This window comes from Ptychodera flava, chromosome 9, assembly GCF_041260155.1.
Source record: "Ptychodera flava strain L36383 chromosome 9, AS_Pfla_20210202, whole genome shotgun sequence".
NCBI lineage: Eukaryota > Metazoa > Hemichordata > Enteropneusta > Ptychoderidae > Ptychodera > Ptychodera flava.
In genome coordinates this window covers 20946769-20962443 of record NC_091936.1, presented here as the reverse complement: position 1 = coordinate 20962443, position 15675 = coordinate 20946769, and the positions used below count along the sequence as shown (strand labels likewise).

Genomic DNA, 15675 nt, shown 5'->3' with positions numbered 1-15675 from the left:
TTGGTTGTCTATCTACGTGACGTCAAGATCTCGTAAGATTAATCGTGTGATTAGCAAATTTTTCGCGGGATGTAAAACTTTGTAAGTTTCTTTTCAAAATCTAGCTGTTATTTATCTAACTGAAAATGATTTCCCATTATTTGTTGTAAAATTAAAAGTGTCTGTAAACATGTATTCACATGCAGCACAGACTTCATGCAATTCAAGTTCAACTTCTATGCCCGACGATGGGGCCCGGGTGGGAGAACGCTTATTAAACCAGGTCAATTTTTCTTACTTTATAGGATCACACTAATACTGTAAGCATAACCAAAACGGGGAGCAACATTTACCCGTACCGTACTATGGTCTTCAGCCAGGCCTAGCACGGCACTTATGGGCCTGTATCAGCGCATGGGGGTAACTTAGTCTGAATGGGAGTGACATCATCTTATACGCATGCGCAGATGTTAATATGTCTCCGTAGTTGGCAGTCTACGTTGTAGGCAGATCACCGGCAACACTTTTGATAAGGCTATTAGCATTAATTTGCATCACTTACAGGGGGTACTATCTTGTCGGTCTATAGGACAAGTCACATTTCAGCTTTGGCTTTTAAAACTTACTTCTGGGGGAAACTGATAGTATTTTCCGGGTTCTACAGGAAAGCTCATACAAGCTCACACTTTTTCCCTTGAAACACTTGGGGATATACAGATTACAACAGAAATGGTGTACCAACGTTTTTATCTGACATGTTCTTCGAAATTGTCTCTGAACGTAAAGCCCGACTTTCTAAACTACAGCTATTTTCTAAATTTAGAACGCTATTTAGAAAGCCATAATTATCGTTTTTATCCGATATATCCATGGAAAACTTTTTCAACATCAGTCCCGACTTTCTAAACTACAGCTAATTTCTAAATTTAGAACGCTATTTAGAAAGCCATAATTATCGTTTTTATCCGATATATCCATGGAAAAGTTTTTTTCACTTGAGGCCCGACTTTCTACACAGCTATTTTCTAAATTTAGAACGCTATTTAGAAAGCGATAATTATCTTTTTGTCTTATATATCCTTGGAAAAATGTTTTCACCCGAAGCCCGACTTTCTGAACTACAACTAATTTCTAAATTTAGAAAAAAAATTAAAATTGCCATGCTTAAATCTTAACCTAGGCATCGTGTTGATATAAAGATCACTGTTACTTTTGAAAGTGAGAAAGGGCGCATCATTCCACATTCCTTTAATAAAGCAAGTTTTATTCAGATAATTGTTGAATTTAAATGCAAAATTCCTCGAAGGGATGAGTGCTATTACACTTGGATGTCTGAAACAATCCATTCAATTTGAAAATGTCTACAAGATGATGTATACTAACAGTGATTCAATAGAAATAAATTAAAACACTTCTGAAAAATATATTTCCAACCTGATCAAACCCAAAAAGAATGTCTATTGCTAAGTAATGTAAATGCAGTTTGGCAAGAAAGCATGGAACCTGACACTCAACTAGAACAAAATCAGCTGCAATCGTTTTCTCAGAGTAACGTCAACGCTACCAAGTCACCACCATGAACTTTTTAAACGTTTAAGTATTATTTACTTTGCTGTCAACTTTTCTACATTTGTGTATTTATGTTTGTACTGCACCACAAAAAAATTCTATGATACAGCTGCAATTAAATGACATACCACTAACAATATAGCCATGCAGTTTCTTCAATGATGGTTTCTCTCCTCAGTAAAAAGGACGTCACATGCTCTAGATACAGACTCTGTATTAGACTTGGTTCAAGTCGGTGAATTTTAAAAAAATTAAATCATTTATAATAGTTTCTCTTGTGTCTCTCCTATTTCGTATAAACCTATCCGGAATTTGGCAGCTCACGCCAGGTTTTCCTAGCGATTGAATGCGTCACGTTTGAGTCTGCGCAGTAGTGAGTTAGTTTCTGCCGGATTCCGGGTGAAACTCCGCTGTATAGCGTTCACTCCCCTCATCGCGTTCACCCTACTCATCGCGTCCACTCACGCGCGCGTTTCACATGAAAGCAGAATACAAATCATTGCGTTCACTCCACTCAAACATTCACAAATCACAGACTTGAACCAAGTCTAGATACAGACTCTGTATGCCCAAGAGATCACATGAAAAACAAACCTTTGTTTGTGCATTTGTGCACGTTGTTTTGTTTGTACAGTGGTCGAATCGAATTCTGGGTTTAACCTATTGCTATTGCTATGTCAGAAAGTCAAAAAGTCCTACTTATATTCAGGAGTCTATAGTCACATGTACTTCTGGTGGCCAATGACGGACTTTCACTGGGACAGCCGCACAAAAATGCATGCTGACAGATTATATGAAGCTGTCGCTATTCAAAAGATTACAACACAATCCCTCAAACTCACAAGACAATGGGTCAGTTTCGAGATGACAGGAAATTCCTTCGTGTCCATCAAATATCAGTACAAAGTGATATGTTTTAATTTTCTATTGTCTGTCAGCACAATATACATGCTTTATATATAGATACATAAGCCAATGTTTTGTGACTGAGAACCTATAACTCTGCCAAGTTATACTTCATTTGAAAGCTCTCTGATAAACTACATTAAAAAAAAATCAGTTTTATATTTGTGCTGCAGCATCCAATAAGATAGATTGAAAGATCCATCGCTCGAGGACGCTTTACGCTCCCCTCCTCTTCAGGGGGGGAGTGGAGAGAGCGCCCTCAAGTGACGGATCTTCCAGTCTACCGATAGGAGAGAATCTCAAAAACAAACCACCTGGATCTCCATCAAACATTACAGTTACATAACCTGTCACGTTTGATGAACAAATTCCTCCATCACATTTTTCTGAATATTTTGCTTTTTAAAACACCGTTGCTTATGTATGGCTTTTGTATTTCAATTGCATGTTATTACGACGTACACCATCACAGTGTTCTCCTGAAATACATACATTATAATTCACTGTGAATAGACAAGCATGTCGTTACTGATGGATTAAAATGAACATACGGAAGACTGTAAACGCCTGGCAGGATCCACACATACCTAATCAAAAATTCTATTCACTGAAATATTTGCCTGAATTCAAAAAGTTGACGACAATATTGCCAGATATTAATGCAGCATATGTAGATTGCAGAGCATACACACTCTGCATAGAAATTGATTGTCGATATAAAGTTTGTATTTGGCCTCTAAGAATACACTGGCCTGTTGATATCATTGGAACAGAATATGATCCATCAAAACAATTTTGATGAGAATTTAAATCAATACGATCAGGACAAGAAATGGCTCCTATCAGGGCAAAATTTGGTATATAATATTGACAAAGCCCCCTTTTTCTCAAGTTAGTATATTGGTAACTCATGCCCAGCTGATCACGGTCATTTTTTCATTACTGTTGACATGGGGATCACAAGAATATTGAAAAGATCACATTCCTTCAAATATTGTTTTTTCACGGTATGAAATGAAACTTCTAAGATTTTGTAGAAAAATTTCAATGACCAGTACCTATGCATGACTGTTTTTTCTTTAATCCTATTACTAGTGTTTTACTGAAAATATGTTACTTGAGAAAAAATCTTGAATAAAAAATCAAAGATTCTCTTCATGCCCACTGCAAAGCCTCTCAATCAAGTATACCGTATTTGTACAGAAAATCATGCAACTTTAACAGTAAAAATAAAAATAAAATAAAACAAATAAAAATAATTTTAAAAGGGTTCCAAATGCGCATGCATGTTATTAACGACAATAAATTCTCAAACTGTATTTCCAGATATTATGGTTTGCAAATATGTACATTATTTGGGCAGTTTGCTTAGATTTTGATTAGATATTTCCTTTTCCCATGAGCCGTTTCTTATCTTATCTTAAAGCTATGAAAATCTAATATTATTATTATGAAAATGTACATAGCACAAAAAAGCTTGGAAAATTCTGCAGCATATGAGAAGGAAAAAGTTACACTGTTCCTTTTTACAGACTTACACAGAATGTGAAAAAGTCCACCATTGTAAACAGAGGCTTATCGTTTTGGTGTGCAAGCACAGATGTGACATCATCCTTGTTGAGAAATCATGTGACATGTACATGGTTAACCCTTTGCCCCAATTTTCCAGTTTACCTGTAGTTTTAATGAAGAGATAGGGGGTCCTATTTTTCTTTGATATTTCCTACGCAGCAAAGGCTGTATATGGCAAATAACATTTACCTAATTTGAAAGACTTCGACAGAAAATACCCGTACTGCCATGATAACCGCAAGATACAGTTCTGAAAAGCACCTGCCACCATTTTGAATATCACTTCTCTAGCAACAAAAAATATCTGTATAACCTACTATTAATTATACATTGTCTTCAGCTTACGATTGAAATTTTAATGTCAACTAGTTTCTGCCTTGCAGACACTGAGGTGGATGTTCATCAAGTGTGACGACATGTTACTGATTTCTGCCAAACTACACATGCATTTTCATGTGCAGATGCATGCAAGTACTATAACTTGCTCAAGCCTAATTTGGGGTATATCTCTCCATGTCATTGGTCACCGGGTGGGGTCAGGATTTAAAAGGTCACCGTGTCCACCCCGACTGAATGAACAAACAGGTCAATAATCACCATTTGATGGCAATGAGTTTGGACCAAACCATAGTGGTAAAATGGGTGAATATGTCTTTCTGAACAGTACTGCATCATGATATGTCAGCCTATGAATAAAATAAATACATTAACAAAAATGTGATAAGCAGTCAAGTTAAGGTACTATTATCCACTTAAAAGGACAGATAGGTAAATTGAACTGAAGTAATTTGGTCATTTACAACAGACACGGATAGAAGCATGTATATTTTCTGATTTGCAGCAGTTTGGCAAAGTTATTTAGTTAAACCTAAAGTGAACTTCTCTACCCAAAAAATACTCATTAAACATTTTTTTCAACGACATATGCAGGGTTTCTATATCATTAAGAAAGACCTACAACAATAAATGTAGTGGGTGATTGAAGGATAGTGTCTGGAAGACAGTAGAAGAGTATATTGTCTACATTTTTGGGCAATGGCAATGTTTATAGAGTTTTCAGTAAATGATATGCAAATCACATCTTGTTGCTGTCTCTGCTCAAATGATAAGCTCATTTATAATTATTAGCATATGATCCAATACTGTCCGTTGGCCGTATTGGATTGTAGCACAAACATCCATATTTGCATGTACATATGTAATAAACAGCACACTATCCCCATGCCAAATTAACGTCATAAAAGAAGGTGTAGATATCCCAGATAATCACACACTAAACAAAGAAATGCACTTGTTTCTCATTCTCACGCATGTTGATCAAGACTAGCACTGGCTGGATGAGAAACCATAATTGTTTAGGGCCCTATGTGGATGGTCCCTGTCGTGCACACAATAAACCAAAATATCGATAGCACTTGCTTCACGTGAAGCTGTTCCATGCTTGTTCCTATGGTCGGGCAGTTGAACATCTGTGCCACACTGATTAAACTCATCTTCTTCGTCTGCTCTTACTGAGGACACATGGTACAAAGAAATCATTTGTGACTGTGACCTCCTCTGTATGTGATAGGTAGCTTGTTTCTAAAGTGACCCTGCAGAAGAAATCAAGAGACTTACAGTAAAATGTGCCTGAGGGACAGATATTTAGACTTCTAAACTTTCACAACAGTTTCTCAATGTACTATTTGTGTAGACTCACACTGCAGGCTGTTGGAGTGAACGAAGTTTTCACTTTGAAGTATTCTTGAAAATTGAGAATTTTATGGTTTCCCTTGAGCATATCGCAGCCATTTGGAATTTCAAATATCAGAGAAATCGATTGTAACTATTTGTGCAGTAACACCTTTAATTTCATTCATGATTATGAAAGAGAATGGTGTTAAGTCTCCTGAGGAATGTTTGAACAAAAACGTAAATCTTTCAGTTTTGAGGCCCATACTATGCTACATTTTAGTGGAAATCATGTACTGCAATGTTTTGGCATTGCATATTGCACATGTGGTAAGTCTTGGGCCGACTTGCAGCGATTTCGAAGCTGTTATCCAATTGGTTGGCAGAATCTTACTGTTACAATTAAATAATACAAATAAACTCCCTAAGTTGCTGTGAATAGTGACAATGGACCAATCAGATATAACCTTGCAAACACGCTGCGAGTCAGCCGTAAGTCTTTCTAGAATTCACAAAATGACCCATAATGTTTTGGAATGATCATGGTCTATGATTTGAGAGGATCTATAAGGCAACTACACCAATTAACCAATCAATGCTGAAGTACTTCATGCGTTAAAGAGACTGTAGCTGTAACTTTTGATACTTTTTTGCTGTTTTTATTGTGTATGTCAATTGCAATTTCTTGTTCTACTCTCCTTAGAATATTGAAACTCCAAATGTTAAGATTGTAAAAATTAGTGTCTATGCGTGTAAAATGGACTGTTATTGTTTACACTTAAATTGAATCCTAGTCCAGACTAGAATTCACTCATCAACAATATCAACACAGTCCACACATGTACAGGCTGAGTTGACAAGCTAAGCACTGTGAATCTCACTATGCTTAAGGGAGTGGAACAAAAAACTGTAATCGACATTAAAAAGCAAAATACACATGAAAAATCACCTAAAGTTACAGCCACTGGCCATTAAAACACAACAGAAATTTTTCATACACACATCAATACAAATACCCACATACAAAATAATACCCACTACACAGCAATGCTATCCTAGGGCCAATGTTTAAACATAAATCATCGAAAGTAAAATATTTACCACAAATCATAAATACAGACTAAATATAGGGTATAACAATAACTTGATTAAGACTGAAATCGGACAAGCATCATTAACCAGAGTAAAAATGTCATTGCATGGAATAAATAGAAACATAATTTTCAATGTGCATGAACATAGACCTATGTGACAACTGGGAATGTTGATTTCTAGTTAAAGTGATATTAATCTCTTGCAGTGAAGACCTCAGGCTTCCTATGACAATGTCAGCATTTTATTACCATGACAGTAAAAGTAAAAATTATTTTGTCTGAGTATACCTGTGCTTTTGTTTTCATGACAACTTAGATGTATTTTGCAAACAATGATAATGCACTACTCAAAGCTACCATCGTAGATCAAAGCTGTTTTCCTTCAATATAAACACATCCCTCTCTTCATCGATATCATAAATTAGATTAGTTGTGCGTGTGTTGCAGACATTTCTCGATGCATGAAGTGTGCCGAGTTTTTTAAGCATGGCAAGCAATGCTAGTGAACTGATGAAATACTCACTGGAATTTAATGAGGAGGTTGTGGGATATCTGCTTCTTTGGATCACATATATAGCTGGAAATGAAAAGAGAAAAAACACTTGAAGTAAAAAAATCTAGACACTGTGTCCAATAGCCAGCATGTTATAATTATGAGTCTCCCCAAATCAGTGAAGATAAAATATTATATCTTTATCATCAGATCAATAAATCTCTTGATATGCACTTGTAATTGTAGAATGTGTCTGAGATGTTTTGAGCTGTTGTCAGTAGTACACTGGTGGAACTGGAACGTACAAGTCCAGTAGCATTTCATATGGCAAGATGTATATTAATTTCAGAATCTGAAGGATAATAAATCGCGATTGAACATTTTTACCATTTCAGAGAAGTTTGATACAAAGTTTGATAGACATTGGCCTCTCTTACAGCCCCCTACCCTATGGGCTGTAGGCAACGCAAAGTGGCCCACACTGGCTGTCGACAACGTCAGCTCAGTATGGCCAAACTGGGTCAGCTGTTGTAGCCTGGTCTACCTCACATAATGCCTGTGGGACCTTTCTGGTCAGACTCTTACGGCATATCAGTGTTTGACAGAGATTCAAAGCCATGTGGCGAAAAAGGAACAAGGAGCTGAGAGAGAATCTAGACATGTGCACAAATGCATGCACAACATCATCGTATTGTAACTCTCACTATACACATCCTGTAGACTACTGTCTTGAGCCTTTTTTTAAACATCTTATGCATTTATTGATAATGACATTTTTTATGCAAAGTCAGTGTTTGCTTAGAAAAATATAGTAATAACTGTACCATTTTGTCTTCATACCATTCAGTGATGGGAAATACGGTAATATTCACTGAAGACCAAACCTAGATTCTAACTTCAACAATTAAGTATATTCAACATCAAACAGTAATGTAAGCAAGGGAGATAAACTCACACAACTACGCTTGCATCATTCTCAGTGAAAGTAACATTCAGCTCCGAGAAAATCTGCAAGATACAAAAATTACAGAAGTCCTGTTAACGTGTACCAGTCTTCTTATATGGGTACCAGACAATATTTCGTCATATTCCTGTACTACAGCAATTGTGTCACCAGTCCGCAAGCTTCGGTCAGAGGTCAACACACACTGTGTACATGGCAATGCAGTGTAAAAGCAACACCATTCTACGTGGGCTGAGTCTACAGTTTCATGACCAACAGACTCTGACTTTACAGAAATGGGCTTGAACAGGGCAAAAACTGAAGTAGATAATTCCTTTCCAATTACAAGAGTCTTAGAACAGATGCAGATTGATAATTTTAGCTACAGAGTTTTATTACAGACAAATTGATCTCTTCAAAGCTGAGGCCATGTAGAGGTTGAACACTCATCAAATAGTGAATCCACAACTACACATATGTATAATGTATTATGACAAGTCAAACTTCCAGGCAGACCTCCTGCTCAATAATTGAAGCTATTAGTGACTAGTTTTGACATATTTCAAAACAGAATTTTCCCCCCGTTGTGACTGCACTCTTACAGTTAACAGTTACGGCATGTTCACCCTACCTGAGTTGACTCCTGGAGTCCAATTGTCTTACCAATCTTTTTTGACAATGTTCCTCGTATTGTGTTCCGGTACAGTGCCTCCACCGTCAAGCTGTTCAATGAAGCTGATACGTAGTTTTTGTTTGTAATGTTAAAGGTATTCTGCAACAGAAAAAAATGTTAAACTATGTTTTAGCACCCAGCTAACATTTGGTTGTCTGGAACAGCAACTTTTAAGTGCAATATGAAAACCACTTATTAGCAAACAGTAAACTGCCAAATGTATAATGCCATAACTATATCTTTGCTTTGAAAAAAATCTACCAACTTGCATCGAAATGAGGACATCCTTTGTCAAGATAGTCACAAATTTTCTAGATCACTAAATATGCAAATTGAATGCTAGTTCAGTAAATATCACTGATGAAATTCTTTTTTCAATTCTTCATACATGCTCAAAAAAATTTGGCTAAATCTTGCATAGGTCGTGTATACCTGAAAAGGAAGATTTGGCCAAATTCAATGAGCAGTTTTTGAAAAATCTTATGCACAGACAACAGTACAAAATTAGCTCCCATGAGTAAATACACGAGTTAAAATAGTGATTACATTAGAAAGAAACGAACGAGAAACCAACTCACCTTGATATTGAGCCAAAGATAATTAGCACTAGCATTCAGCTTAACGTCCACTGTCTCTGCTTTATCTATGGCAAGTGTCACCTCACGGGGAAGGAGAAAGAATATCAAGAGACTTGCTGCTATGAGACTTATGGATACAGCTATGGCCACATACAATGCTCTGTTGGAAAAAATACACAATGGAAACCTATGTTACTGCCATATAAGAAATACAAGCCATGAAAGAAAAAATCTTAATACATCAACATTTTTGAGAGGGAAGAGGAAATACAGATATAATTTCTAGTGCGTATACAAAATTTTTAAAGTTATCCTAAGCAATTTTAAACCTTAACATTTTTCTTGGCACAAAAATAAATGAAACTATAACAAATAAGTAAATACTAAAATAAACAATAATCAAATAAATACATAAATGAATAGCTGAAAAAACAAGTTTAAATTTCAAATTTTTACAATATTCTTTTAACCTACTATTTGTGGGAGCTCATTTTTGAAGCTTATAGAGTCAATAGAGTTTTCACTGGCTTGGTTTTATGAAAATCTGGAATTTTATTTTGCCCCATGGAGATAACAAAGGGATGGCGGCCATTTTGAATTTCATACATCAGTAAATGATGAACAATTTGCATGGTGACCCTAATTTTTACCAGGTATTTTCGATTTTGAAAAAGACTAATTGAAATTTTACTTGGGGAAAGTTTGAGCAAAACTTTAAGTCTTGCAAATTCAATTCACAAACCACCTTAAAGTTCACAATTTGTTAATACAAAGGTATTTTCATTTTTAAGCCAACCTTTAGATTCATTTCTCTATAAATAGGACCAACATGTCCATTAAAAACAACAGGGTTATTATTCTAAAGTTTGCTTATGTACAGGCATAGATAGACAGTAGAGGGGTAAGACCTCTGCTGTATACTGTTTTAGACCCAAGCCACCCCATTTCCCTATGTATATGGCCCAACTTCATCACAGAAACCAATAGGAATGGACCAAACCATGGTGATTAGAGGGTGAAAAACTTACGTTCTCCTTGGTCTTAGTCTTTTGTCACTGTAGGGGATCAGAGCTACCAGGGATTCTTCTTGTCCTGTTGGAAAAAAATTCAAATGGTAACTGCTTATGAATAGCGTGATAATTGAAGACATTTTTTCAGTATGGTTACCCATTACAGGCTTTCCACATTGTTCAGTGGTGTAGGATAGCCGATTGTTTATCTCTGAACTCAGTTTCAAAACCCTATTCCACTTCATTTCAAAACTACTTAACATTATCTACTGTTGCAACGTCAGTTTAATAGATATGACATGATGTAACATAGCGATCACACTAAATAAATCAAACAATTTGATAGAAAAGTTTAAAAACTTCATGACACAATGCAATACAATTTTATTTTGCAGGGAGGCAAGTTACAGCTTAAATTTCAAAGGGGATGTGAGTGTTTTCACTTTCATACTGACGAATCTGTGCGTAGAATTCTGAGTACCCGTATAAAGAAATCACACACACCACCACTGGTACATTGTTAAAGGCTACAAATTGTCTGGGGCTCTCGAGTTTTGTTGAAATGTGAATAGGAATGAACCAATTTGAATGTATAAGAAAAGAATTTAAGTGTTTTACAAAATTCCATTAACTTTTTCAAATGCATAAACCTGTCTGGTCTATCATTATGTAACCGGTACAAATAATTTTCATGAGAGGCTGACAATTCAAATACCATGTGTACACCAGTAGGACAAATAATATTAGAGACAATAACATAATAACATAACAAACATCCATGTTACATTGTTTCAATGAACAGAACACTTGAGAAATACAAATACTGCGCATCAGTATTTTAAACTTGTGAATAAGCTTCAGACATGAATTTGCGGAGTGTAAGTAGTTTAATGTAAGACTTCATGCTTACTTTCAAAAGATTATCAGACTGGTGTACGTAAATTTGCATCCGTTTCTTTACACATGATTTGTGATATTTGAGAATAATCTTGCTATCTAAAGCTGCATGTAGACTTTTACGCATAAAAATCTCTGGAATCAAGCCAGTGGGCATGGTATTCCATTTACTAATATTACAGCTAGAGCATGTGCTGTTTTCTAAAATTAAATACATGAGTACACATCATCATGAAGTATTGACCTTTAACCAGACAGTAACCTTCAAAAGTTCTGTAGTTCACAGCATTTTACAGTGTTCATTATATGGCCTATCTTGTATGCTTTGTTGAGTTGAGTACCGAAGGAGAACAAGGATGGTCATAAAATGAAGTCAAACCTTGAAGTTCACGGTCACTACATTTTGTCCATCATGTATACCAGTTCAGAGTGTCACTGCTAAGAAAAACAATTTGTCCTTTCACCTTTTTTTGATGTGATACTGACTAGAAAGATCCCTTTGACTTGTGAGACAATTTAACATACCCGTATTACATGCATCACTATAGGGTGGGGTTGACCAAAGTGGATGAAACCCATGAAATTTCTGAAGTGACTCAAATAAGCTCAAAAATCTCAGAAGACTAAAGAGCACAGTCTGAAGGGCAAAAAAGACAGGATGAAGTGCTTTTGAAACACAAAATATGTGACATATCAGAGTTGGCTTACATGTAAACATAATTATTTACTGTCTGTGAAATGGCAATCATGACCTGAGAGGAACTTAGAAGTTCATGGAGAAATAACATTGGTCGAACCATATCAGTCCTGTCTGCAAATAAACTTTTCCCACGAATGTCTTCGTAAACATTGTAAGAGTTTGGCCATTTAATTTTTCAATATGTGTCTTTTCTGCTTTTGTTAAATATTTCCACAAAAATTTCACAATGAACTTTGCATGCTTTATGTTTTCTTTCCTTTCAACTGGTCAGTAAAAATCCTTTTCAGTAAGCCGGGGGTCACATGAGGTCAAGGGTCAATGGGCATAATCACAGGGTGACAGATTGTCAAAAATACTGTGTTTGTGTCCAATAAGAAAACTAATGTTCTCAACAATGGACAAGGATATTGAGAGCTTTTCCACTTGACAATTGCTAAGCAACATATCTGCTTTGAAATCTTATCTTTCTTGGATTTTGGATTTTTTAATTTCTTCTTTTGTTTGCCTTTATCTATATTGTGACCTTCCACCGAACACTTAAGACATTTTCTTAAATGAAGAGTAAATACTTTGTAAATTTACTTGTCACAAATGACACTATCACTGATGTACCTATATGATAAAGATTTCACTGTCAGTTACTACATAAATTGTGACATAATAGAGTTCATTTCTACAAGAACTTGAAGAAGTATTGATATACTCTGTTGATGTTAAGATACCCTGTTGGTCATCTAAATCACATTTAAACTTGCTCTTGAGATAATCTGACAGGTGAATTAAAGGGATATGATATGCTTAATCATTTCACTAGACCATGCTTACAAATTTGACGGCATTTCATGAAACTCAACACTTTTTACTTAGATATGAAATTATGAACAGCATGGTTCCATGCAACTCACAAGACTGTTGAGTGTCACAACTGAGCTGCTGATCAAATAGTCTGGGACCTCTCTTTGGTTGCGGCGTATGCATTGCTTCTACCAAAACCTATGTGGCAGCGTAGCATACACCATAACCACAGAGAGGTCCAAGACTACTGATCGAAAGGTACAACTCAGCCTGCAATGTGATGCATTTTATGCATGGATGATAGCAGACATTCATATATGAAACCGTGCCCAATGTCAAGGTTATATGGTACGTTAACATAAGTTGAAAAGGACAGTATGGTTGGTTTGTATCCATGAACTTTGCTACATTGAAAATAGCCTTGAATTGTGCTTCACTTGAAAAATATATTGTTCACAAGATATTGTGCCAAACAATATCAAATAAACAAATGTCAGATCACTGTGAAAGATTAAAGTATACAGTATTTTACTGTTTAAAGTGAGTACTGTTCACTTCATTAAACCAGTGATGAAAATCTCTATCGGTAAAACATCAGTTAATACAGCTGACGCTATATGTCAACCAGTCAAAGTTTCTTAGAAAACTGATAAAAATCAAACATGAAATTGAAATAGCAAACTGGTCTTGAAGTTATAGGCAGACCTAAACTATCAGAAAATAATTAGAAAGCTGTAGTTGAGTTTTAAATAATTTGAGTTGTCCATATTTAATGATTATATGCATTAATCCTATACCGGTTGTCAATTTGAAATTACCAAATTGCCACTACACCTCACACTTATTCAGTTATTGGAGTGTCTTTTTAGAGTATCTGTTATCAATAGCAGCAACTTTCTAAATGAATTTTGGGCATTATTAAGTTACCAAAATGCCTTTATGTTGTGTTGGTATATTAAATTCCAAATATTTCTTATCTCATTACTGGCTGTGGTATACCTGTCACTTGCGCTTACAACTGTACATTTGCCTGTCCACCCACTTGTGATTAGGTGGACTGGTGTTGGCTGGCACGCAACACTCCCACCTGCAAAACTTTCACAGATATGCACCCTTCTCTCGCAGACTTTGAATTTCATGCATAGTGGAAGAGAAGTTGGTGCAGAGTAGCCTGTAAGATGAACATCTGTTGACGTTGAAACTTTTTAGGCAAAGTTTGACAGTCATATGGGTAAGACAACACGACAGTGCATTTAAGCTACTTTTGTGTTTTACAAATACATGTACCTATTGTGAATTGCTTGCAAAGGCGAAAAAAGGTATATCATATGACTTTATAAAGAACCAGGTGGAGCAAGGAAATTTTGCAATTTGGTTGTCAACTTTCCTGATAAACCATTATCCCTGGCCTGATCATCATTAATTGGTAACATGTTTCCATGGGAACAAGCTATCGTAATATTCCTGTTTACGTGCAGAATACGAAAGTTGGAAAGAATTAAAGCAAGAGTGGCTGTGGGACAACAAATCGGAAGTCACTCAATCAACGATGACACTGCAAGTGCAATTAATTTCTTAACCGGCCAAAACTTTTTCATCGCCAACACATGATGGAGGGAACATCACGAACAAGCTCGATACTGCAGAGCCATCGGCGGGTCTTACTTACCTCGTGGTATTCTGCCTGTTCCTTGACAAGTAGGGCACGTCAGGCCGTCGTGGAGCTCTTCATAGCGATACTCTGTGGAACTACCTCCAGACCCCGACCCACCATCCTCTTTGTTCACGGACGGTGAAGAGGGAGTTCCAAGAGCCGACGAGGAGGAAGGATTTCTCAAGCTCATCGCTCTTATAACAACATATGATACATTAAATTAATTATTCTTTGCGATCGAGATAACATAAAATGCCTCTGTAATTTAGAGACTGGAATTCAAGATTTTATGAGCTGGTGGGCGTTCACAATTTGTGAGCCCTGCTGAACCAGCAATACGGGTGAAACACTTATGTCACCGCACCGTACCGGTGACTTCCCGTTGTGATACTTTCTTTTCTGGTCGCGACAAGGAAATATTCACGTGATTTCATTGCGGTGTGCGTGTAAGTATGCTATTTGAAACAAGGTCAGTGATTGGTTAAGGCTCATCAGCTCGTTATATTTTATCCAATGATGTTTCGTATTTGTGAGCTGTCATAATCTGTCACATGTGTCAGGTGACATCGAATGGCCTTGACATAAGTCAAATGAACTTTTACGCACGAATGTACACAGGTGAGCAAATCACCTGCGTAAAGTTGGCGTCATACTCATACTCATCCTCAGCCTCAGGGGTCACGCGAAAATGAGGATGAGGATGACGCTACAGCGTCAGCTTCACCGGCGTCAGATCCGATTATTCCCGAATGCGTCTGATGGAATAGTAAGTGTAAAAACGACTTTAAAAATGTGCTCCAAGTTTCATATCACTGTAAATGTTAATCAAAACACAGTTGGGTTTGTATTTCATAATATTTAGTAAACTCTCTGCTTCTCACGATGTAGCTACAACGCAACATTCTTAGCCCTTAATTTCAATTTAAAGTTCAAAGGTGGCGTTGACTTTTCAGGCCTCAAGTCATAGTTCTACAAGTTAATTGTTTTATATATCCTCTGAATAATTAGGGCTTTCATATCGCCTCTCATAGTGGCGATTTTTACAAATTTCGGACCATGTATACCTTTTTGCACCAATTTTTGGAAAATCTTAACGCAAGAGTTGAGAGGTACCAACAAACACATCCATGGATCCATGGAC

At 36.4% G+C, this 15675-nt stretch overlaps 1 protein-coding gene across 1 annotated transcript; it reads right to left on the bottom strand.

The window, feature by feature from the left end:
* Window positions 1-1222: 1222 nt before the first annotated feature.
* Window positions 1223-14965, bottom strand: LOC139140315 (transmembrane protein 106B-like). The gene is made up of 7 exons (XM_070709474.1): window positions 14550-14965; window positions 10507-10570; window positions 9479-9638; window positions 8859-8999; window positions 8240-8292; window positions 7315-7368; window positions 1223-5618 (listed from the first exon to the last, which is right to left on the bottom strand). The coding sequence occupies exons 1-7, from the start codon at window positions 14722-14724 to the stop codon at window positions 5516-5518; spliced, it is 750 nt and encodes a 249-aa protein (XP_070565575.1). The 5' UTR covers window positions 14725-14965; the 3' UTR covers window positions 1223-5515.
* Between the last annotated feature and the right edge of the window lie 710 nt (window positions 14966-15675).

Coding starts and splice junctions, on each gene's coding strand:
- LOC139140315 (XM_070709474.1), bottom strand. CDS start 14,724: ATGAGCTTGAGAAATCCTTCCTCCTCGTCGGCTCTTGGAACTCCCTCT. Junction 8,293..8,858: donor GACTCCAGGAGTCAACTCAG/GTAGGGTGAACA, acceptor TGTATCTTGCAG/ATTTTCTCGGAGCTGAATGT. Junction 5,619..7,314: donor AACCTCCTCATTAAATTCCA/GTGAGTATTTCA, acceptor TTTCTTCTGCAG/GGTCACTTTAGAAACAAGCT.